This window comes from Camelus bactrianus, chromosome 4 (genome assembly GCF_048773025.1).
Source record: "Camelus bactrianus isolate YW-2024 breed Bactrian camel chromosome 4, ASM4877302v1, whole genome shotgun sequence".
In the NCBI taxonomy this organism is placed as follows: Eukaryota; Metazoa; Chordata; class Mammalia; order Artiodactyla; family Camelidae; genus Camelus; species Camelus bactrianus.
Window position 1 is genome coordinate 42,564,258 of NC_133542.1, and position 25,584 is coordinate 42,589,841.

The 25,584-nt window shown below is 40.5% G+C and overlaps 1 protein-coding gene across 6 annotated transcripts in view; it reads left to right on the top strand.

Annotated features, from left to right (window-relative positions):
* TLE4 (TLE family member 4, transcriptional corepressor) overlaps positions 1-25,584 on the top strand; it is a 137,898-nt gene that overhangs the window by 2,605 nt on the left and 109,709 nt on the right. For all 6 annotated transcript variants that reach the window (XM_074361739.1, XM_074361740.1, XM_074361743.1 and 3 more), the window contains exons 3-4: positions 369-432; positions 1,605-1,649. In XM_074361739.1, coding sequence (XP_074217840.1) covers positions 369-432; positions 1,605-1,649 — 109 coding nt within the window. The remainder of the gene's footprint in view (positions 1-368; positions 433-1,604; positions 1,650-25,584) is intronic.

Consider the following 25,584-nt stretch of genomic DNA (forward strand, 5'->3'; position numbering starts at 1 on the left):
GGGACTTTTTGTGTTTGGAGATGTAGATATTATTAATGTTTATTTCCTCGTTCTTGTTTTATTAAGTGAATTTAATGAATATTCATTTCTGGATGAGAGTCTGGAGTTAAATTGGCTGGAGGGTTTTTTGTTTTTTTGTTTTTTTAGACAAACAAAAGCCCCACATTTGATCCTTGTTGAAAGGGCAAGTCGGGGCTGGTTCCAATCACTCTTTTCTCTCCTGCCTCTCTCAGTAATGAGGGTGGTATTTAAGATTGTTGATTTGGCGTTTTGTAGGTGATGATTTAGAGGAGGGAATGTGTATTTACATTTGAAGGATGTAAGTCAGGAGCTGCATTGTACTTAGATTTCTTTATTTCTTGAACTAGCCTGAAGCTGGAATGTGAGAAACTCGCCAGTGAGAAGACAGAGATGCAGCGGCATTATGTTATGGTAAGAAAACTGTGTCACAAAGTGCCTATTAGTTTGGGATACCAAAGCAAGAATACGTTCCCATTGCTGGAGGCTGCAGGATAGGTCACTGTCGCAGTGCCAGTGCAGTTGAAGTTGTGCGAATGTGACCATTAGCAACCTGTAATTCCAGGATGTTATAACTTGCCTGTGACAACCAGCTTTGGTTTGAATTTTCAAAAAGTTTAGCTGCACGGTGTGTAATTTTCTGTGCTTTGTCTTCACAGATTGAAAAAATAAAAACCTCACTTAGGTTTTGTTTAGAGTCACTAGCAAAATGTTTTTGTGTTGGTGGTTTTCTTTGTTGTTTTATTGCTCTTGCTCCAAACAATTTTAACCAATTTTTCTGTGAACTGTTAGAATTTTAATGTGTTATTTCTTTTAAAGAATGATGGGTAAGAAAAGACACCAGACACTTTTTCAGATTTTCCCCACTCTTTATTTTCTTAGTGTGTGTGTATTTACATGTGTTTTGTGTGTTTTCAGTTTCTATAGTGTTATATTGGTTTGAGGAGTGTTGTAGTCTCCTGTATAACCGATTTGTTCTGCCAGAACATCTGTAATGCCAGCTATACTACCTGTTTAAAACAATCAGATCTACTTTTCCAGAAGTATTACCAAGTGTATTTTTATGCTTGTTCATAAATGCTCCAGAGTAACTCATTCATTTCCTATAAGCCTTTTTCCTTTGAAAATATGAACACGAGTAGTGCGCTAAAAATGAGAACCGGAACTCTGAAGTAGCACCACTTTTTTGAACAGTTCTTTCAAAGCATCAGCATTTATATGAGACACGTTTTTTGTTATTAACTTGCCCGCTGTGCCTAGGAATTAGAGTCCCTAGGGTACCAATTTTTCATCAGACCTTTGTGAGTTATCTGTGATGTATAAAGACAACTGGAGATGTTAAGAATGCTATGTTTGAACTTGATTTTCTTAAGTTTTGTAATTCTCTTAGATTATGTGTCTTAAGGTGGCTTCTAGTTTGTTAGGCTCACGATAGTGGTAGAGCGTCCTTCCTGATTTAGTAGCATAGGTGGTATGGGTATTTTGGTTTAGGTGAGGCTTTTATGTTTGCTTGGGGACGTTTTGAATAGACTAGGGAGGTTGTTTGATGAAAGACACGAAATTAATTGCTTTTCCTTCTTTGACAGTATTACGAGATGTCCTATGGGTTGAATATAGAAATGCACAAGCAGGTAAGCTATAGTTTTATAAGCATTTTAAATGGTGATATATGTACTTTAGAAAGAAAATTGTATGTTTTGCAATTTTATTCTGCACATTTTTGTGGTTTCCTGTATTTTAAAAGACTGTACTGGAGATAATGCTATTTTTTCAGGTGTGGTTCCCCTTCTTTTTTGTATGTTATCCTAATTTTAATCATTTAAGAATGTGATTTAAACTGAATGCATATTAAACTCTGTACACTTTCAAAAGCAGGATGCTAAATTTTTAAATATGTTTTGTTTTTCTTTTGAAAGAATTCATGTATTTTGGACATTGCAGACTTGTCTTATGAAAGCTTTTCTTGGAAAATATTAAACAGTAAAATTGTAAATTGTTTGGCTCTTTCCTTGGCTTGGTGTGAAAGAATGGATATAGGGTGAGCTGAGAGGATCAAAATGAAATCCGTAAAGCTACAAAAGAAATTGATATAAATTCATTGTGCTGGTCCCCTGAGGCTACTTAGTTGGGTCTTACCAGGAACTGTAACTGTTACTTCCAAAATTTGTACAGAGTAAATGAGCCTGATAGGAGGATGTGATAAGGTTCAACACTGGGTCTTGAAATCTAGCAATTAGTTCAGCCAAAAAAAAAAAGTAAGAAAGAAAGAAAAAAGCTAATGATTAGTTAGAAAGCGTTGAGAGGTGTAACTGAAAACAGACTTTTTTTTTTTTTTCAGGAGACTGAATAAACTGATTTGGTTTAAGTTTCCTAGAAAGAAAAATAGCATATATGTATATACATACATATATATAATGTTTGGCAATAATAATTCTTCTACGAGGCATTTATTTTTAGTGATCTAGTGAAAGTACTTCAGGTCTGTCTCATCCAGCATTTCAGAGTAAGTGTGTATGTGTTTACCTGCTGGGAAAAGAGGAGGGAAAACTTAATGCCCGTCATTTCTTATTTATACTCACGGTAGATGTCATTACCTTCAAAGTTTAAAAATATGAAATGATCACATATTACAAGGCTTTTACTACTTATGGATTCCTTTTTGGATGTAGTTAATTGCCACGTATTCGAAACGTAACTCAGATCTTTATTTAAAAGACAACTATTAGACAATAAAGGCAATCAGGTAGACAGTATTTGAAAACAAAGTTGGGAAAAAAAGTGAGTTGTTACACTGAGGACTTTTTATTTCAGATACTTCTTTTTACTTCATATGCTGTTTGGTTATGTCAATATTAGCAGTATAGTTTGCTGCATATTAAAATTCTTACTTTGGCATCTTTGCCATTTCTGTTTAGATTGGTAATGTAAATATCTCTTGCTTAAACAAAATCCATCAAGCTTATGGATGGGCTCCCCTTAGTTCTATCTTACAGGAGTGAATTACATGAGAGATATGTTTGTTAATTATCCTCATTACATGTCATTTTAGGTCTGGATCTTGTACATGCCTTTTTTTTTTTTTTTTAATCCTCATCCACCACCCAAGACCAATGAGTGTCTTTTTAAAGATTGAACTAGATGATTGTCTTTTTATTTCTCCTCCTGTATCTTCTTTACCGTAACACTTAGTTTCCAGATCCCTTTATACTGTTGACAGTTCTTAGAGGCACAGAGCTTGTATTTGGCTGCATGTATTTCTTTTGGGGGGCAGGATGCAGTATGTGAAATCCCTTAATTTTACACATTTTATACTTCTGTAATTCTGTCATCTTCTTGTCCAGCTGGCTGAAATGCCATCCATTTAAAATTGAGAATGGAGTACATTTTCCCTTTTTTTCTCTTGCTTTTAAATTCAATCATATCAAGAATCCTGAGGGCAGTTTATCACATTATGAAATACAGACAGCCCTGCAAACCACCTACTTATTATATTTTCTTTCTTTCCCCCCTTAAGCACAGAGGCATATCTGTCTTTATTTGTTTTCCTAGGCAGACAGCCTTGGTTCCTCTTGGCCTCTCTTCCAGATGCACTCGCTGGATACCCTCGTAATGGAAAGCAGCAATAATGCAGGGAAGTTGCCCTGCGGCATAATTGGGCCTAGTTCTCAAGATCGGGTTAGGCTTATTCACTTATTAGATTTGTGTCTCTTAAGGGTTCAAGAGTAGGAGTCCCCGGAGTCCTTGGAAGTACCCTAGTAATTGGTGGCCCTGATATTTGAAACCTTTGTGTATTTTTTGGTTAATGCTCCTGTTCTTGGCTGCTGCCAGCCACAGAGTATTTATTTTTAGAGAAATTTTTCATTGGAACAGAAAATGATGGCTGTGATGGAGTCATGACTCTGTGACTTAGCAAATTGATAAAAGGCTAAAAGCACAGACAAGCAGTGGTGACAAGCAGGGAGGGGGTGTCCATTGCTGTGGCCCCTCCCCTTTCTGTATGATGCTCATCGTCAGTCACCCTGTGTTGGTTCTGATAGAGGACTATAAAGTGAAACCTATGGGGAATTTGTCATTCTGAAATGAAAGCTAATGTAATTAGTACCAATTAAAGTACATTTAGTAAATTGGATTTAATCTTAATTAAGCCTGCATAATGTTGCCAATTTTTAACAATTATGTTTGAGAACATAATTAATTTAAATTTTGGTAACTGAGTAAATAGCATTAGTCGGGTAGAATTAGTTGATTTTTTTTTTTTAAGGGGAACTCAGTGACATGGCATGGAATTAGAGCATAAAATATGGGTCTAATTTCTAGTAATCTTCAGTAGGATCAATAGAGCTGAGCAGATGAAGCTGGGAAAAAACCCAGAAAGGTTAGGGTGGAATGTTCTAGGCTGTATTGTGAATTATGTTTTGCCACTGTCTTTAAGTTCTAGCATGAAAGTGAAGATGACAAATGGGATATGGTTAGAAATGGCACATGTTTTATTGTGATGTCGTCATAATGAAATTTTTTAAAATGAAAGAACATCAGTTTTTATTTCCTAAGGATTTCCCTAGGTTGGGTTTTTTTTTTTTGTTTTTAATGGGACAGGTGGCCCATGGTTTAGTTGTTACTTTTTTTTTTTTTTTTGGTTGATTGTCCTTTATACAGTGTGACTTCTAAATGGGTCAGTGACCGTGGGCAGAACTTGAGTGATGCCTGCAGTTGATAACATTGCTAAATGCTCCTTGTTCCCCTCCTTCACCTGTAATGCTGTAATTAAAGACGACCGCCCTGATTTAATTTGACAGCGGCAGTTACCACTTCAAAAAGTGAATGTTGGTTGTAGATTAGGAACAATAGGTAGATAAATTCAACCCACAGAAACTGTAAATGGAGATGAACATGCTACATTTTGAGATCATCCTGTGACTTTCTCATAGTTAATATTCTATAATCTGAAGGTCTTTCTGCATCTAAAAAATTTAGCTTAATATTTGAAATTTAGAAATTAAAAAATTTTAGAAATCTCCAACATTTAGAACCTAAAATAAATCAACACTTCACACTTAGGAAAACATAATCTGTGTTGATATGTGTTTATACTATGAATATATATGTGTATAATATGCATATATATATACAATTATTATTTTTTTCAAATCGGAGCAGGAGAACTCCTGTTTCACTACAAGCCATGTAAATTTTATTATGAGACTTGGGCCACAACCATTTGAGTGCTGCTAAAATATTAATTGAATAGAAATGAAAGGCCCTTGCCAACTGATAGGATATCATAATCATAGCCTCTCTGGTCGATGGTAAATGATGATAAATGACATTAGGAACCTTTTAGCAAACTGTAATAACTACAAGGAGGGAAGCAGTATGGATTTGCATTATATCTGATACCCTCTAGTACCAAGTGGATTGCCAATACTGCTTGTTTAGCATTTTCTAAGGGCAATAGGATATTGATTTCTGACTTACAAGGAACAGCTCTATTTTCACCATTGAAAAGTATTGCAGGTTGTTAAGAAGAAATTGACTTGAAGAGGCCGACTGCTGCCCATCATGGAGCAAATAAAGCAAAACTGCCGAAGCATGGTGGAGCAGCGAGACGGGCCCTCAGCAATTTGTTGCTATTAATTTACCATGCTCGACAGCAAATCAATCGGCATCTACTTCATCTGCTGGAGAAAATGCTGTCCAGGGCAGATAAAAGGCTCGGCATGGTACAGAGAATAGACTGGATTGGCCAAAAGGAGGCTGCAGTTAATGTGTAAATAAGTGAAATCAAGGCCACAGTTGCAGAGGAAGCTGTTGTTAATTAGGTTGGTGCTTTTTCGTGAACTATTTTAGAAAGCAGCCATGGATTTGGAGAGTAAAAAGAGATTTATCGAGGTTGAAGTAATACACGACTGGCATGGCATTCCAGCCTTGAGTGCACTTGATTCTAGGGTGCAGTAAATTTATTTGGGGACAGCACTTGCAATGGAAGTCAATTTGTTTAAAGTTCTGTTTAGACCAGATTTCCCATAAGAAAACTTTTTTTTCTTTTGAGCATTGCTAATTTCTTGCACATCTCTTGTCTTAGATTGTATGTGCTTAGATTTGGAGGAGTAGATGCAGGAGTGGGTGTCTGAGAATGTGGGCAAAAATGTCTCTGTTGTATTCTTATGCAGTGACTTTTTTTCAGAAATGGATGTGATTGAACTCTTGTATAATAATGAAAGTGAATTATCAAAGGTGGGATGTTCTAGTTGAAAGTAACTAATAAACCAATGGAAATCTTGCTGAGCAGAACTTTCTTTTGCTGTATAAACATTAGAGAATTATAATCTAGAGGGGCTGAACACTGGTGGACACTGCTGGACTGGAAGTTCTCAAGAAGAGATTAAAACTGAAATTTGGATGATAGTGCAAAAACACTCCAGATACAATTAGGAGAGCATGGCGGGGGGTGGCAGGAGTTCTTGTGTGTTTATTCGTGTTTTTCATTAAGGTTTAAAGCTACCTTTTCTAATTTAAGATTGCTTATCCTTCAATAATGCTCTGTAATTAATATTAACCAAATGGAGGTTATTGACAGTAATTTTTCCCCTCTTTCTCTGATTTGGACATTTTGGGATGGAGGCCAACTTCAGGTCTGTTTTCTAAGTCTAGATGTACATAGATTTTTATTAAATTTTTTCCAAAACTGAGAGGATCTAGCATTAGGACAGTTGATACCAAGTGGCAGTGCCTTGGGCAGGACCCATGGAGCTGTCATTTTACCTGTCACAGGACCTTCGAGAGAAGCAGATCTGGAGGAGGAAATTTAACCTGTCAGGGTATGTGCGTAATTAGGAGTATTTTCTGGATAGCGTGGGTTTCCCCCTTTTCTCTTCTTGGATGTTGGGTTCTTAATTTTCTCTTTGTGAGGTTTCATAGAATATCGAAAGATTTTTCACCTAAAGCAGTGATTGTTGAGTAGAATTGGAATTTCCTTTCAGTGACCATGAATATATCTAGCTTGTGCTCATCACTGATCTGGGCACATTGCCAAAATTCCTTAATTTTTACAAAGGTCCTAAGAAAGGGATTATGTCCCATCAAAAGATTATTAAACAGAATCAGATCCGCACAAGGTAATACAGATTCAGGACTTCAGATGAATTTACCTGGGAGGATGTTTCCTGGGAGATAAGTCTGCCCTGGCTTGGAGCTTCGGGCCCCAGCTCATTTCTGGAATGGAGAGCTCCTGGGACGCTGGATAATCCTTGGGTTTGTCCTTGAGCCACCGAACTTCAAGCTAATACCCAGACTCCTGGAGTGTCAGGGCATTCTCTGCAGCTCTGCATAGAGTCAGGGCCAGAGGCTTGGCCTGGACTCTCTCTCCATCCAGACTGCTTTCAGTGGGTGAGAGGGCAAGGGTTGCTTTCATTTGGAGTCTCCCACAAATGGGGCGAGGGGAGCTGCTTGTTTATCAAGATGAGTTTCCTTCCTCCCTGGGTAACCTATTTCTCATTTGTTTACAAACTTGCTTTTCCATTTAACTTTTATCTTTTCCTTGTGGCTTCTAAAACTATGCCTGAAGACAACGGACTGTTTGTTAATCACCATCTTGTGGGTTTTTGAAGAGGGAAGCTGGGAGGGGAAAATGTGATGTTTTGTGGCCTCTTTGTAGTTCAGAAAGAGGTTCTTAGATGCAGGAAATCGCACACAACTCAAACTTTTAAATGAAGGCAAATGTTTTGCTTAGACTGTTAAAAGACTTTCTTTGCAGCACTTAAGCAAAAGGATATTTCCTTTCTCACTGCCCCTTAATCCCTGCTGGATATTGCTTATTTTTATTTTATTTATTTTATTTGCTGGGCAAAGTTCTTTGTATCCTAAGTAATATCACTTTGAGCGGTTGGACTAATGGACTGACGAATAAGATGCATCTTTCTGGGTGCTGTTGCAGCCTCAGTGCAGTCCAGAGAGTGCAGGCACTGGCCCACTGTTCCCATGCTCTTCCTTTTGTCTTTCCTTCCCTAGAATTTTGGTGTTTTTTTTTTCCTTTTCCTTTTTGCACTGTAGAATAGGTAAAGTCAGTTGGGAATTAAATCTTCAAAATGTGTACTTAGAAGTTATTTGTGTCTGTTCTTAATGAGCACATTTTAATGTGGCATGGCTGGAGAGACTGGTTTATCACTCCAGGACAGCAGTGATATATTTGAAGGCTATGGGGCTGGTGAAAGGGATGTGATTTTTAGAAGGTATTTTTCCTTGATCCCTCCTACACCTCCTCTTAAAAAACTCTAGGGCTCTAGCAGTGGTGGCAGATCCAGTGTTCTTTGGCCAAGTTATCAGTTTTGGAGAGAAGCAGGAGGCAGAACATGTAGGTGTGGGCAGCTGAGTATTTACACTGATAATGACAGTTTGCAAGCCTTAGGACTTGACTTGTTCAGAGAAAGTTCACTGCAAACAGTTCACGAAATTATTGCTCTACTTTAAGGGGGAAGGGCCTCAGAAGTTTTAATCAGAAGTGAAAATTAGGGTCGTTTTGACTCTGCTGCAGTAACAGCTGTCAGTGGTGGGTGCTTTCTCTCTGTAAGGAGGGATTTAGCTGGCATTCATCAGCACAAATCTCTGTACCCGCTTTGTTTTCATTGGAGTTGACCCGGCGTTCGTGTCAAGCTTTTGCTGTTTCTCTACCACCGAGCCCAGCTTCCCTTGGAGAGATGTGGTGTGCATCCTGTGCTCCTTGGGGGGAAGAAGCGGGGGGTGGGTTTTCTTAGCTGGATTGTCAAAGGAGCAGAAGAAAAATACTCCCAGACACCCCTCAGGTCCTCTGCTGTCTGGTGTGTGGGTCACTTTATGATCACTTTTGAGGATTTTGCCCACAAACACTTGACGGTTTGTGTTGTGGAGGGAGCTTCTGTGTCGGATAGAAAGGAAGGATGCAGTTGACCGCAGGCCCCACCCGCTGGCCTGGGACCCTGCAGCAGCAGCCGCCTAGGCATGAGAGGTGGAGGGAAGGAAGGTGGGTATTGGCTCTCTGATTTCCTAGCAAGTTTATTTCACTTGTTATTCTAATTAGGCTTCTCTTCTTATTTTCTGAATATGTATTCTGCTTCTGAAGGTCTGCAGATTCTTTTGGTTTAAGAATTTGAAAATGCAAGGAAATAGAAGTGGAAAGAATAGTAATTGTAGAAATTATGAGCATTAGTACTCTTTTAACACCTTTTCTTTACAGAGAGCTTAAGGCATTTTTATATGTTCTCCTTAATCTTCCTGATGTTCCTGTAAAGCAAGTAGCAAGCTCAGATCCATGTATTTATTTAAATAGCCTCTGTCTGTGGAGTACCCAACAGTTTGCCAAGCAGTGTCATTCCACTGGCCTCCTTGAACAGATGACATCGAGGCTTAAGGGCTTAAGAGACTAGCCCAGTGTCACAGTACAGGAGGATCAGCATGCGGGCGGGGAGACCAGGATTCACGAGGGTCAGCAAACGCCCGAGGTGGCTTAGCGAGAGTTGCTGGCAGAAAAGGAAATAGTAGGTTTCTTGACTTCCCTTCCAGGGCTCCCTTCACTGGCCCTGCTATTTCCAGATAGCATATAGTGCTCTTGTTTCTGTGATGTTCTTGGCTGTATGCAACACAAGAAGATGGGGATGCTCCTGGCAGTCCTAGAAGTGTTAGAGTGTCATCTCTAGCTAGAGACCTGATCTGTGTGTTTGTGTGTGAGTTCAGAGCTCCCCTCTCCTCCCGTGTCCTTCCAGAGCCCAGACTCCCCCCAACCCCGCCCCACCCCGCCTATAGGGTGGCTAAGGGATCACAAATTACATTATGAAGCCCAGGTCTACTTTTAGAAAAGTGCTTAATGAAACTAGCCATTTTCGCATTCCTAAAGTATACAGTGCAGACACTCGGTGTACACTTCTTTCTTGTCGTCTCTTCTCTCCCACTAGAAGGTAGGCTCTGTGGGAACAGGGTGTTTATTGTTCTTTGCTGTGTTGTGCCTGGTGCTGCCTCACAGTAGGTGCTCATGAAATATTTGGTGAATGAGGGAACATTTGCCTTCAGATCAAGCCAGCCAAGAATGTGTGTGATGTAATATTTCTAAGGGCATATTTAGGTGGTAGGATAACAAATGCTGATCTCCCAAGCCTAGTTAGGCCTGTGGTGCCTCCTTTTAAATTTGTGGAAAGATGACAATAGAAAAGGGAAGCTCCTGAGTTTTGTCTGCTTTTCAGGAGCAAGTTAGGCTAGTTAAGGTAGAATATATGTATTTTAGCATGTGGAATTTGCCTTCTTAAAAATGAAAACATGAATCTTTCCTAACTGAATTTAAAATTCAGTTTGAACATCACTCTATCACTCTTCAGTGTGTATCTGAAAAATTCTGCTATTAATAGGTCTGTGTACATGTGGTTTGAGTGAGTGTGGAGAGATACTGATCTTAGCCATACTGTGGTATGTTTAGCTAACTTCTCTCCAGATCAGTAAAAATGCAAGCTTCTGGTTGTTTTCAAGAGTCAAGGAACTTTGAAGATATCTTCGTGTTTTATTGGTCACAGTGGTATATAGTGTTGTTACAAGAGTAGTGATCATAAGAGTAAATGATTTTAGAGAGCTTATCATGTAGGTAATGTTTTACTTATTCTCACAATAACCTTACGAGATTACTACTATATATTATTATTATCATCATCTCTATTTTGCATATGAGGAGGCTGAGACACATAGGTACTAAATAACTTCTTGAGGTCAGCCAGCCAGTAAAATAGATCCTGGGTTTGACTCAGTTTCACCTCACTGGTATGATAGATATTTCTGCCAAATATCCAGACATTCCCAATGCTGTGTGTGGAATACTCTGCTGCTTCCTGCAGAGTGCTTACCTGAGTCAGGATTCTAGTCCTGACCTTGCCAGTGGCCAGCTGTGGGGTATTGCTCAGTCTCTCAACTTCTCAAGACTGTACTTTTCTCAGCTTAAAATTAGAGTGTAAGTGAATACCGAGATCTCTTTTAGTTCCTTTGGTCTAAAATGACCGTTTGGTTTTTGTTCTTTTCTGTGACCTAATGAACAGAAATTGAGACTTGAGCTTCTTTTTAGTCTCAGAAAGTCCCTTTTAACACCTATTTTCAGAAGTGTTTTTTTTTTCTTAAGTCCAAAATTAACCTTAATGAAGCTAGCTAGTATAGAAAGGGGTATTTTTATAGTACTTAATATTTTCCAAGGTACTGTCTCATCCATGATTTTATTTAAGCCCCAGTAATGTTACTAAAGCGTTTTCCCCATCTTATGGATGAATAAAATGAGACTAAAGTCCCACAGTTAATTAGTGGATGGTTCAGAATTCATTGGTTCTCTTCGGGCTGTCATTTAGGCTAAAGTAATGTTGATGCACAGCTAGAATAATAATTATAAAGCATGTAATATAAAAGTTATATTCTTTAAAAATATATGTATTCTTTAAAGTAATTGGTTTTTATCCTTTTCCTTGGCATATACAGTATTAGAAAATTTAATCACACAACTTCTGAAATTGCATGAATTACAAGGTGATCCAATAATTTTCTCCAAAAGTGTTCAAGGGAATATGTAGTAGTTCATTACCTGTTATGTAATAAGCTCCTGGGATTAGTTACCCTTCCAGAAACCACTGCAGGTATCGGTTTCTTTACTTAAGATTTACCTTATGATGCTCAGGGTAAAGCAGGTCTGTAAACTGGCTTACAGTGAACTTGAGATCTTAAGTCCTTGGGTTTCTTGCATTGTCTTTTACTTAGGGAAGGTGTGCACTTCTCAACTTGGTTTATAATAAATTAATCATGGGTAAATAAAAGAAGGAGGAAGTGTATAATCTTGGCCTTTGATGAATCAAGGACATAGTAGAGATCAGGTTCCATCGCTAAGGTATAAGCTCCAAAAGGAAGGGTGTGTTTTGTTACTGTTGTATCTCTGGCACCTGAAACAGGCTTAGGAACGTAGCAGAGGAATGAATGAACAACGCTGGAACAACCAAAGGGATGGTTTAATTTTGCCTTGCACTGCATTTCCTATAGTGAAGTGCCAACCACCAGTGTATTAGCCTTGTTTCTGAGCTCGTAGGCAGGACTTGCTTTGATCAAGTGCAGAAATTGATGGGCAGTCAGAGGTTAGAAGCTCTCATTGCAGTTCTGCCGCAGCTCCTCCCGCTGGCAGTTGGGCAGTTTTGAAATTTAGGGTTGGGTTCCTTTCCAGATGATGAGTCATTTCTAAGGTATCTTTCAGGTCTATCTATCATCAGATGATTTTAGAATGACCAGCATTAGCAAAAGGTCTGTCCCTCATTTCGTTGCTTGACACCAGAGGCACTAGAGCATGCCATTCAAATAAGGTTTCGAATCAATTTCTATAGGATGAAATATTAATTTTTTAAGAACTTTACTTTGAGCAGTGTTAAGCTATTATAGACAGCTTAAAAAAAAAAACACCCTAGTATTGCCCTTGTTTTACAACCTAGAACCATGTGCTGTCTTGCTTATTTCATAGGTGCGGCCATAGCTGCATCATACATATCCTCCTCCAGGCTAAGAGCGTATCAGTGACTACATGTAGTTACAGCTTTTCCATACGTGTATCTTTGGCAAATATTGATGATAAAAATACCAACTAACCAGACAATAATTTATTGAGCACCTGTTGCATACTAAGTGATGCACTAAGTGCTTCAGATGTATTGATTTATTTAATTCATAACCTTAAGGAAGGGGTCTGTTTGTCCCCATTGTATATGAGGAGAGTATGGTGGAGGGAAGCTGAGAAATTTTCTCAGGGCTTTAGAGCCCAAATTCTGAACCACTGGCAATACCTGCCTCCTGAGGGACCATTTTAATATGGTAAGCTTGTTTTTGGTTTTTAAATGTACCTACTTAGTCCACTGTGTTCTGTACACAGTGAGCTTATGTGTTACAAATAACAGTGGGTCTACTTTGGGGTATATATTTGTATCAGAAAAATGGCTTTTGAATTCCCAGGTCAGCAAGTTCCATTCCTACTAGTCCTTGTGGAGAGTTGTGGAGGGGAGCAGTCTTCTGTTAACTGAAGCGGCTTTCTCTGCCTCGCTGCCCATCCCTTCCCAGGCAGTCCTGCTCTGGCTCTGCCTCACCAGCCATACAAGTGGAAGAAACACTTTTTTTTTTTTTTAAACCAAGTGGGAATAGCTTTGGTCTTCAGGTTCAGTTTTTAATTTGCAAAACAATTCCTTTATATTTGCTTCAGGACTTTTTTGCTGTTGTAACTGTCGAGTGGAAACATGAGTTGGGGTAGTTTTGCAGCCAGGACTGCAGGGCCATGCAACACACAGCCATAAATTGGTTAGTTATTCCAGGTTGGGGAAAATAGTATTTTTTGGTGAACAAGTGCACTGGGTTAGTGAACCAATCGGTTCATCTTTAGTGTAGTTTGCATTGCTGGCTTTTGACCTGATGACCAGAGACCTGTAGATATTTTTGTACTTCTGACCATGAAATTTCTAAAATAGGCACAGTACCTTTTATAACCACATGAGAATGTCCAGAGGGCTGAAAAACCATTGAGTGCCTGCCTGGGTGAGAATGGGATGGGGGTCCTTGGCTGGATTTTAGAGTATCCACAAAGTCCTTGAACTTACATGCAAAATTGTGTGCTTTTTTTCTGGGAGAGAAGGGTTTGTAGCACTCGTTGATCCAGTGAAGAAACCGGATCCAGAAGAAGGAGTTCGGGAACTATTTCTCTAGAGCAGTGGTGTCAAACCAGGGCAGTTCCTTTCTCCTGGGGACATTTGGCAGTGTCTGCAAGTATTTCTGGTTGTCACAACTGAGAGGTGCTACTGGCACCTAATGCGTAGAGGCCAAGAATCAGCTGTGTCTGGCTTCTCTAGTTAATTACGTCATTTTGAGAGAACCTGTCAAACCATACTTGATTTTCAGGCTTTCTCATGATGATAAGCAGAGTAGGGTTGGTGCTAGTGGGTTCTTATTTTAAGTTCAGAATGAGGATGTTACATGGTTTTCTGGAATCATCTTTCTCATTGGAACTTTTGGACTAGTGGAAATTTCTTGCTCTGAGTGAGGCACATTTGTTTTAGCTACCCATTGAGGTCCCCAGAATTAGTCTTAGTCCTTAGTTCCTTCTAGGTAACAGTTTTTTAGAAGTGTTGTCCTTCATTAGCCTCCCTTTGTCTGTTCTGAACAGTCTGAGTAATTCAGTCATTCTCTGAGACACACGTCTTGTTATTACCAAGATAGGGTAGACTGGGCCACCTGAGAATTCAACATGACACCTTGGCCTGGGCTGCGCCAGCTGAGGAATCAGGGCGTATCTTGCTACAAAGTAGTCCTTCTGCTCTTTCACTTACTTCCTTGGTTGAGTCAAAGTACATTGTGCTCGTCTTTGTCTAGTCCTGATCACACTGTGGTAAACAAAATGGAATCTTGAGTTTTCTAAGTACGCCTAGAACATGGGTTTGTTATATTTCTGAATGTGTGGGTACTTATCAGTGAACTTGTTTTACTTGGGCTTACTTTTTTTCCCTTTGCATATTTGATTGTGCTGTGTTGTGAATGTGGGTGACTCTTAAAGGCTTTTGATTTTGAGGGTGACATAGAACTGTTAGGGAGTATGGCTTACCACCTCTAAGTATGTCTACCTTGGTTAACCTAAAAAAATACTACAGTTCACCTAAAGTGGCCAATAAAAAACATAGTGGCAGTTCCACAGTTACTTGCTTGAACATTTTTTGGCCAAGATGAAGAAGACAGAGTCCTTATTTGGGCTTTTTAATGGAAAAATTGTGTCCTGCAAAATTCCAGTGTCCTTCTTAAGTTTTCTCCTTTATGTAGGAGAAATGTGGGATGTGGAGGTGACAGCTCTACTTCCTTGTAAGCCTTTTTTTTTTTTTTTTTTTAAACATTTCTGAGGTTTCAGATAAAGGAGAGGCTGGGTCAGACATAGCACAGTTATGTACAAAAACCTTTTTAAATGGCAGCTCATTTACAATGTGGCTGGCCTAGGAAGGAGACCCATGGTCAGGACCTATTTTAACCAGATCTAAGCACAGCTGGTAGGATTTTTTTAATAATCTCAGCAGGAACTCTTTATTTTGTATCACTTTATGTATATAGGAAAAAAAAGGATGTAGATAGAAAAAAATTTGGTAAGATCTTTGTTAGATTAGTATTGTGAGACGGTATTCATGCCAACTTCCCAGGTTAGATTTATAAATTCCACTTTTCCTTTGATATTTGGTTTTTACAGTTTGGGGGCATACATTTGTCACTTGTTTGTTTGACACTCTTGCAATACATTAAGTTTCTAAAAAGAAATTTTTAGCTTCTCAAACTGAAATATTTAGGACTAGACCTACATAGATTAAGAAGATTATAACCTAAAGATGTAAGCCTGAAAAAGAACCAAATCCTCGGGAGGTGGTTTATTCTTCCTTCACTGAGAGAGTTACGTGGTTAAGAGCCAGCAGTGTTGGACACCTTAGCCGGCAGGCAAAGGCTAAGGTGGCTTATCATCATTCATCCAGCAAACGTTAATGGACCTCACTCTTTGTGCAGCTGCTTTGAGGGTTAGGGAATTAGGCGAGGTAGAACGCTTGCCTCCTTGAGATTCTGTCTTTAAATGGCATTTGAACCAGTGTGAACAATACGTGGCAGCGTGTGGTGATGACACAGTTGTGACATAGGCAGAAGAGAGGAAGTCTTTCTGGCTCGGAAGTGATTTAAGGATGCTGTTACAGAGGATGTAGGGACATTTTATTGGGACCTCAGACGAGGAGGTCTCTTGGGCAGGAAGATAGGAACAGGGAAAGATTAGAAGAGGAAGGCACAGATGGGAAAGTGCTGTGCATATTCAGGTGATGGCTTGCATTTCCATCTTGGTTGATTGATAGAGGAGAGAATGCTTGAAAAGGTGGTTTGGGATGCATTACAGAAGGCTTAAAACGCTGGTTCTATTACATGGGCTGCTGAAGGAAAGCATAGGGAAGCAGTAGGACAGGAACCATGTCTGTTTTGCTAATTTGCTTTATTCTTAGCAGCTAATATGGAGCCTGGCAGCCAATGTTCAATAAATGTTGGTTGAAATTATTTGAGTGGAGAGGGACATGAAGGAGAGGGGCAGGGTTGAGGAGGTGACATACACTGCAAAGGGGGAACCCAAGTGACCCAGCAGCTCGCTGAATGAGGGCTGTGGGAATGCAAAGAGAAAGGCCTAAGACTTTGACCTCTGCAGACTGGCAGAATCAGGGTACCATGAACAGAAAAAGAGGCCTGAGGAGGGAAACTTGGTTGATCATGCTAGGGAATCAGGTACCTAGAGAGGAAGGAATGACAGAAGGAAGAGTGGGCAAGGACAGTGAGTTTATTGCCTGTCTTCTGCCTTCATGGTTCATATTCGCACCTTCCCTTCATCTCCTGCCAAGAACCTCAAGAATATTTTTTCAGCAAGACTTTTGTTATTTGTGCCTTTATTCTATACCCAAACCACAGTGGACTTTGCCAGGCAGCCCTTTGTGGGCAGTGGTTTTAGGAACTTATCATGTTAAGGAAGGTGTTTGACCTTTGTGTCAATTTATGAGAGAGAATTTCTCTTCATCATTTTGCTTTGATTACTGCCGTTACCTTTATATAGATATAATAGTGGGAGTTTGCAAATTATCTGATTTTGGCTTTTTCCTTTTAAAGTTTTTTGGTAATATTAAAAATAGGTACAGAATCCTCTAAATTATTCATCAGCTATGGAAACTCTGCGCCAGTCATTCTTCTCTTCTGCTGCTTTTTAGTTTTTCTAACACTTGGCCAACAACTGCGGATAGGCCAGTCGTTCTTTATCCTTTTTGTGTCGAGAAATTTCACGTAAACATGAGGCTGAGTCTGTAATTGTCTTGAAAAACTATTATATTTCAAAACAAATAATGATTCCCCTTGTTCATTTATGTATGAGCTAAATACTGAAATTACTATGGATGCTCTAGTCAATGTGAATTTTTAAATTTTATTTTAATTTTCTTGTTTTATTTAGTTTTATTTTAAACTTTTTTCCCCCTTTAAGACACTTGTCTTAAGCTGCTGTAGTTGAGTGAGAACAGCAGTGATAGTAAGGAAAGTTAAGTAAACATGAAATTAAGAAGGCCATAGAGGACATTTTGGTAAACCAAAATATTGCTTGGTGGCACAAAGCCACAGATCCATTCCAAAAAAAAAAAAAATGCGGAAATGTGGTTTTGCTGTCTGTCATGCAGTCTGTTTCAACTGTCAGAAACATACGTTGCTTTATGGGGTATTTTTTTCAAGTCTGACCGCAGCTTTTAATTACGTTCACTCCACCCACACCTCCCACCATACCCCCATGTATCTAGTGCTAATTTATGGGCAATTTAAATGTAATGACATAACCATCAACCACCAAAAGGGTCAGCAGTTTGTGGCAAAAGTTTCATGTCTTAGGTATGCTAAGTCTCACTTCAGTACTTTGGGAAACTTTTATAGTCAGAACACAGCGACTATCCTTGTTTTTGGACTTTTCAATGAAAGTTAAATTGAGATCTTTAAAAGGTGGTTTTAGAGTGCATTGTTTTGTTTTTCTCCCTTAAAAAGTAGTATCTTCACATTAAAGAAATTTTAGAAAGCAGAGGAAAGAAAAAGAACCACCCATGGTCTTACCACTCTGACCTGGGCAGAAGCCAAGGGCTGAGGCTTCACTGTGTCTCCACCAGCTGTGCTCTGGCTGATGGAGAATTATCCCCGCCACCCCCCTCCCCCCCTGGAAAAATACTGGTCAAGGCTCAAAGGGTGATACATAAAATGAACATAAGTATATTTTTATTTCTTTTAAATGTATGAAAGTACAAAAAAGTATATACTAAAATGAAACCTTAGATCTTTAAAATTAGTTTGATTTATTGGTAACTTTACAGTTTGTTCACCTTTTTTTTATGGGCAACACAATCCCAAATATTTTTTAGGATCTACTCTTAATTCAGCCATTGACTTCCTGTGATCTTGGTAGATCATTTAACTTTCGTGAGCCCCATCCATATCCATAGAACAAGGGAATAGGCCTGGATCAGCGTGTTTTAAAAGATGCTAGTTCCCAGGCTCCCTAACCTGGCACCTGAGCATCAGTATTTTTCTAAAGGGTCCAGGGATAATTCTGATGTGCAGCAGAATTGAGACCAGTGACCCAGAGCGGTGCTTCTCAAACTTGGATGTGCCCACAAATCACTGGGGATCATGATAAAGTCAGACTGTTTCTGCAGGTCGGGAGTGGTGCCTGATAGTCTCCATTTCTAATGCTCAGGTGATGCCCATGCTGCTGGTCCAGTGACTACATTTTGAATACCAAGGAGCCAAAGAATCTCCCAAATCTCCAAAATTTCTTCCATGTCTGTTATTTTTTATGTCCATGGTGCAGTTTTTTGTACTACATGTGAGTCCATGTGCTGCTTGAGTGAGACTCCTGACTTCGGATGTCAGTAGCAGTAGGCAGTGTGGTATCTGTTTAAGTTCCCTTTGCTTAAGTTCCAGACTGCATCTCTGGGACAATTCAGCAGATTGAAATAGTTTTAGTGGTACCTTGCTTAGGTAGCCTGGCTGAGCTCCAGCTGGTGTCTAGGGTTTGTTTCATTGTTACAGAGGTGAGGGGCACTCTTCATTTCTCCCTCCTCTGTCCACTGGTCTCAGTCTGTCTAACAGGTACTTACGCTTTCAGATTCTGTCTCCTTTCTTCTCATCCTTCAGTGGCTGCCCTGCTCATAGTGGCCTCTAATTCCTGAGCAATATTTTGGGTAAATGGGCAAAGAGACTCATGCAGTAGTGTATTTTGTTTTAATTGGATTTTTCATCTCAGCACATTCTTGGCAGAAAGTTAAACGTTAAGTTACAGCTAGTATAACACCAGTTTTGAAGTGTATTTTGTTGTGAAAGAAGCACAAACATCCTTAAGCTATAACATTTGTCACACTCTTCACTTAGAAGTCAGAGTACTGTATATAGTTGCAGTATTTGTTGTTGTTGTTACAGCACAGCATTGGACTAGCAGGCAGCATGATCTTGTGAGAAGTTCTACAGAACTGATTTCTAGGCCATCACCTACCCTTAAGTGGTTAACTATAACTGTGAACACTTAGCATCTTTATACAAACCAGGCAGGGGATCAGGGAATGCTCCATTTATTGGGGCTGTGTTGGAGAAGTTTATTACCTTGGAGGAATGTACCTATCACCTGTTCTAAAGTTCTAGGCAACAAGAAGTTATAGTTGGCATTATAAGAGCATTGCCTTGGAGCAGCGCTGCTCATTGTGGTCCGTGCACACTGGTGCAGGTGGACTGTTTGCTAAAGGAGGGCATTGCAGGAAGGAGCTTGTAGCAGACTATACTTCAGTGCACTGCTCCCTTCATCAGGAATGTCTTTATTGTTGAAAATGACAAGACCGAGGAACCAAAAAAAAAAACCCACCCCAGCTAACTGAACTAAACAGTAGTAGACTTACTTCTGGCATGAGCCTGTTATCTTCTTGCTGATGGATAACATTTTGGACCGATTACTTTCAGTACCACTACTTTAGAACATTTAATCAAAAGTTTATCAGGGTTGTTTTATAAGTTAGGAATGGACAAATTGAAGTTCATAAAACAAAATGTAACCCCAAAAATAAAACAGTAAATTTAAAAGCAGGTTAGGTGAAAGGTAAGATCAAGTTCAAAGTGGTACGAACATGTGTAAAATAGTCAAGTCAAGGCATTTGACACAGTCCAGTCAGGAAGCTGTGAGAAGCACTGCAGTTTGTGTTTTGGTTAAGACAAAACTCGTTCAAATTCTTCTGAGTACTTCTGAATTATTCTTAATTTAATAACCTGCTTTAGAGAGTTTTGTTTTTCATTTTCACCATCTACCTAATAAAATGTTTTTCTGTACGTCTCACTTAACTGTTATCTGTAGTCTGAAGTTGCAAGAAGTTTTGAAATTGAGCCTGACTTCCTCTCCACCTATCCTCTTCTCCCCTCAGCCTCCTATTCTTTACCCTTTACTACTATATATAAAATTTACTGCATCCAGGGCAAGTATCTGTTTACCAAGAAAAGAGGAAGAGAGATCTTTTGCCAGTAGCAAAACATAAAAACTGAGAATGTCTTTTCTGGGTCACAGTGCAAGAAAGTGGAGAAACAGCAAATTTTCTGGGGCCCAGCTTTTGACCTCACTCCTCTTTCCCATCAGTCAGGAGGCACTGTCCTTTATTATTACTGTGCCGAGGAGTCTGTCTCCCCACCCCTCTTTACTCTGCAGCCCTTCCCCTGTGTAGTATAAATTAGTAAGGGATGTCTTCTTAATTGAGAGACAGGAAGAGCCCTAAGCTTCAATCGATATCTAACAATACAGCTACTCAATTTGTAGCACTATCTAATCTCAGTTCTGTCTTAGACTAAACAGTACGACTTACCTTAAGGGATTGTATTAATAAGTCTCCTCTCATTAATATATCTGTCAATGAGATATGGGGCAGCCTTCTTCTTCCCATTTCATGGTGTGGTATGGATTCCTAAATCACTAAAGTCATGGTTCAGCTGGATTACTAATTAGAGTCAACCTGGGATTTGGGACTCTACAGTTTATCATTCACAGTATGTGGTGTGCTTTCCAGAACGTTTTACCACTTGTCTGGATTCTTCCCTTACCTTTCCATAACTGTCCCCCTCAACAAACCTCGAAACCAGCCTCGGACTTCCCTATCATAATGGATAGTAGCACCATGCCCAGGCTTTACCAGTTGAAATCATAGATTCCTTACTTCCTCTCATTGTCCAAATGTAGGGAAGTTACAGCATGCTGCTGATTCTCGGGGGGCGGCCTATCTCCTTTCCATGCCTCATCACTCCCCATCAGACCCTTGTTGTCATGCTGGGACAGCTGTGCTGGCCTCCCAGCAATCTCGTGTCTGTAGCTTTTGCCTTCTCCACCCCCTTATCTGGGCTTATGGAAGCTCAGGGTACATTTCTGTATCTATCTGTATGGAGTCATTCTTTCAGGGCCCTTTTGCACTCCAGGAAGTCCAGCCAGCATTTCCAACATGGCTGTCTTCTCATTTTACCCTTTGCCTTGGTGATCTTGACCACTATGCTAAGCAGATGAATCCCATTTTTTTTCTATAGCCTGGATCTCTCCTCTGAGACCACTGCATGTAACCAAGTCCTCATTTTCCCTTGAATTGTCTCACAAGTATTTAAACTCAACATGTCTGCAAATGACATCCTCCCCCACAAGCCTGCTTGTGGTCCAGTGATCTTTATCTCAGGAAATGCCAGCACCATTCACCCAATTTGTCAAGCCAGAAACCTGGAGGCAGGTGATGATTGCTTCTCCCTCTCACTCATTAGCCACACCCAGTCAATCATCTGGTCTCTTGGAATCTGTTCTCAGTTACTCTTGCATTTGTCCACTTCTCTCCAGCTATCTGATCATGGTGAATTACTTACCCAGTTTACGCTACTGTAGCTTTATCTGTAAAATGGGGACAGAAGTCATCCACTTAAACTTGTCCTACACGTAAGTGAAATATCTGGCACAGAGGAAACCATCCATGAATGTTAGGATGCAGAGGATGATACTGATCTTGGTCATGAGGAGTACCTTTAGCCACCATATTTCAGGTGACACTCACCATGAGTAATCTGGCTGTCTCCTAACTGGTCTAAGCTGGGTAGAGATAATCCAGTATATTGGCTTCTTCTGGGTCAGCTTCTTCAGCCTCATCTTGCCCCCTTTCACTTGTCCTGTTTGTAGAATCTGAATGTTCCATGCTGTTGCAGCAGGCTGATCCTTTTTTGGATCAGTTCCTGCCCCTGCCCCTTTGTCCGACAGACTCACTTCACCCTTAGTTACTCAGGGAAGCAGTGTCTTCTGTTAAGCATTTAAAAATACCCTGCATTTTGTTTTTTTCCAGTGTCTGTCTCATTTGTTAGATTATGGACTTTGTAAATCCTGTCTTGTTCCCCTTCTCTTTTCTCAGAGTGTAACACGGTGCCTGGCAGGATAGAGGCAAATATTGAAAACTGTGGGATTAACATGGGTCATGTGTTGCCCTCTCCCCAGAGCTACTGTAAGAATTTCAGCAAGAAGGGTTTCTTCCGCCCTCACCCTTGGATTTCTCAGGCTCCTCTGTGTACCACCTAGGTACCACATGCTGTCCGTTATTCTGTTTATTTCCGTTTAGTCTTCAGCTGTACTAGATTATAAAAACTCAAAGGGTGCAGATCAGTTTGGTATCTCTGATGCTACCATAGCTCCTGGTTTACAGTAGGAGTGAATGTTGAGCCAGTATCTGAAAATGTCTTGTTAAATTTCCTATGTTTGTGGTGCTATGGGAATTCACACTGTTCCTATTCTGAAATTATCTTTCATCCTCCATCTTTCCTCTTGCGGTATTTTTTGTGGTTATAAATCTCTTCTGTCCTTCTACAGCCACTCAAATACAATCAGTGGCAAGAAGGGAGTGGAGAGAAGAAATGTCTTGACCTGTTGTCTGGTATTTATCATAGCTATCCTAGGAATTGTCCTTGATAGGTCCTTGCTGCCTTCCAGATAAAGTTCAAGCTCTTTAGCGTGGCATTCAGGACCTGCCACAGTCTGACCCCAGTGAACCCTTTCTGTCCTTATTTTCCAGTCTGTTTTTTTTTTATTGCATGCATCTTGTGCTCTGGCTTAATGGTTTGCAATCCTACCTGTACATTAGAATCACCTGGGGAGCTTTAAAATAAAATACTGATGTGTGGGTTCTACCCTCAGAGAGTGTGAGTTCATTGGCCTGGGGTGAGGCCTGGGCGTCGGTGGTTGTGAAAGATCTACTACTAATGTTAGTGTAAAGCCAGGGCTGGACACCATTAACCAGCTCAGTGTTTCCCAGAAATAATCATCTCCTCTAAGAGCTTTGAGAGGAAAGGGTTCCCTGGTCAAAGAAGTTTGATTAGCACTGCATTTTTAGGTATACCTTTTCAAAGATTTATAACATCAATTGAGAGGCTCTGGGGTGTCAGCAGGAAAGAAACCTGTTTCAGTCTGTTTAAGCTCTGTGAGGTCATCTGATCCAGGAGCTCTTTATGTATATAATAACCTGTTAATTACATATGCACAACTTGTTACAGAACCTGCTTTGGGCCATGCTCCTTCCAGCCACATTGCAGCTTTTAAGTCACTTCTTTATTTGTCTTTCCTTGATCATATCCAAACCAGATCCACTCCCTGCCCCAGGCTTTTCTTTTCAACTCCCCACCCGACTACCCCACCGCCGCCCTGATTTTATCTTTTTCATAGCACTTCTTAGCATCTGAAATTCCTCTTCCTTATACTTTGTGTGCTTGCTTCTGTCTCTCACCCCTGCAGTGTGAACCCCGTGGCAGCAGGGGCTCAGTTGTCTTGTTCACCCCTGTGTCTCCATCCCTGTGTCAGCACCTCAGATCGGCCTGACGGGCAGTGCGTACCTGATAAAGATTTGTTGACTGGACAGAAAACAGTAATACATTTGTGCTTTTGGCTTTTTCTAAGGTTCATGTATTTAAATTTTTTAAACTGCCTGCACAATAAAAGCAGCTTGACATACCTTTTAAAAGTAACTAGGAATAGAGGAGCACAAGTAGTTGACTGTAGTATTCTATACCTTAAATTTTCTCAGCCAGCCTCGTAAAATAATAAACAAGAAAACAAGCAGTAGGTGTGAGCCTGAAAACAGGATAGGGAAAGTGTTTCTGATTAGAGAGAGCTCATATCTGCAGTATTGGGACTTGTTTTTAAATTTCTTAACCAGCGTGTCACAGGCGGCTTCTCCCAGCGTCTGGGGTCCACACCTCTGGGTTGTTAAAAGAGTTTGCGTGAGGAATCAGTGAGTGACAGTGGACTTTTGTGTGGGAACACTGCATCAGTGACAGAAGAACTCCACAGAAACAGGCAAGGAAGTGGTCTCTTCTAGGTAAAGACTTCCTAATTATTAGGAGCGTGTTCAGACAGGTTTGTCTGGGATTGTGGGGAGTGGTTTGTGTATGTAAATCCACACGTGGATTTGGTAAGTGTGGTGCGGCAGGGAAGGGATCCGAATGGCATGTTCTCTCTGGGGGTCCTCGTGCTGCGGCTGTGTCCCTCGCTCCCTAAGCCTGGCTCTGAGTGTCCAAGTTACACGCAGGGTTGATAGGCCTGAGATGCTCTGTACTTGTGGTAGCAGGTATAACCCCTGTGACCCTCTGCGCCTCAAATTGTCAGGAACTGCTCTTACTGTTAGACCTGCGAGGGGTGCTGGTGCATGACCAGGCCTTCCCTTGGCTGTTAGAATCATCACTAGTTCACTCTGGAGATACCATTGTGGAGATTTATCATGACTCGGCATACCAGGTGCCCTCCCTGTGTGCTGTCCAGCAAATTCCCCAGTTCCAGTGGGTCAGGTGATCGCGGGAAGGAGATTGAGTGGCATCTATCTCGTTGTATTTCTCAAACGAGCCTTTAAAAGTCATGTCCTGCCAGGGATTCAGAATGGAAGCTTTAATCATACTCATCAGTCAGGAATTGTCCAGTGTGAATTTGCATTTCCTTTTGTGGCCTACTGTGATTACTTATTCTTTTTGAGCAATGTGGCATCCTAAATGCCAGAAAAGATGCGTGTTGGGAAGGAAAGCAAACCAAATCTGTATGAGCAGCTCTTCTAGATGAGTATTCCTTAATGGTTGAAGTGCTCTAACTGTTGCCAATTTTAGTATGCTTGCAGAAGATTTCAGGAGATTCCAACCACCTAACCTGGACTGCAGTGTCTTGTGGTCATTCAACAAGTATTTTTACGTATCTTCTACATACCGGGACTAGGGTATAGACGTATATGTCTCTGCCCTCATTGAGCCAGCATTCTCTGGAATCTTGCTGCTCAGGGTGTGGCCTGCAGACCCATAGTGCCAATGTCACTCTGGAGTTTGTTAGAAGTATAGACTCTCAGGCCCCACTCCAGGCTGGATTTTAACCAGATCCCAGGTGATTAATATGCACATTAAAGTTTAAGAAGCACTGCTCTAGTCCACATAAACAAAAACATGTGAGATAGTTTCTGCTGATTATAAATGTGAAGGAGACTGTAATGGGCTAGAGAGTTTCGGGGGAAGGACTCAGAGAATGGTGAGTGAAGACGTCTGAGGAGGTGTCCTGTGGGCTGAGACTGCAGTGATGAGTAGGGAGTGAGCCAGGAGGAGATCTGGGGAAGGTGCTTCCAGGCAGAGGGACACTCCCTTTTCCTTGCCAGACTTTGTTCAGCCCCATTTTTTTGATGCCGGGGTCAGACCTCTGCATTTCTTTCTGCTCTAGCCAAATGGGCCCATGGGTTCACTTACCTGCTGCGCCTGGACCTGGGTGGTAGTGGAAGTGTTGGGCCGGGCAGTGGAAGTGCAAACAGCAGAAGACCAAAACTTTGGTTTTAAAAGAGCTGGCTATTTTATTAAATAGTGCAAATAGTGGAAGGGGATGGAAAGTTATGTTGGCAGTGATGGCTTCTAACAGTTGAAATGTTCTATAATTGGGAGGAGAAAGAGGAAACCAATAGAGGTCATGCCAGA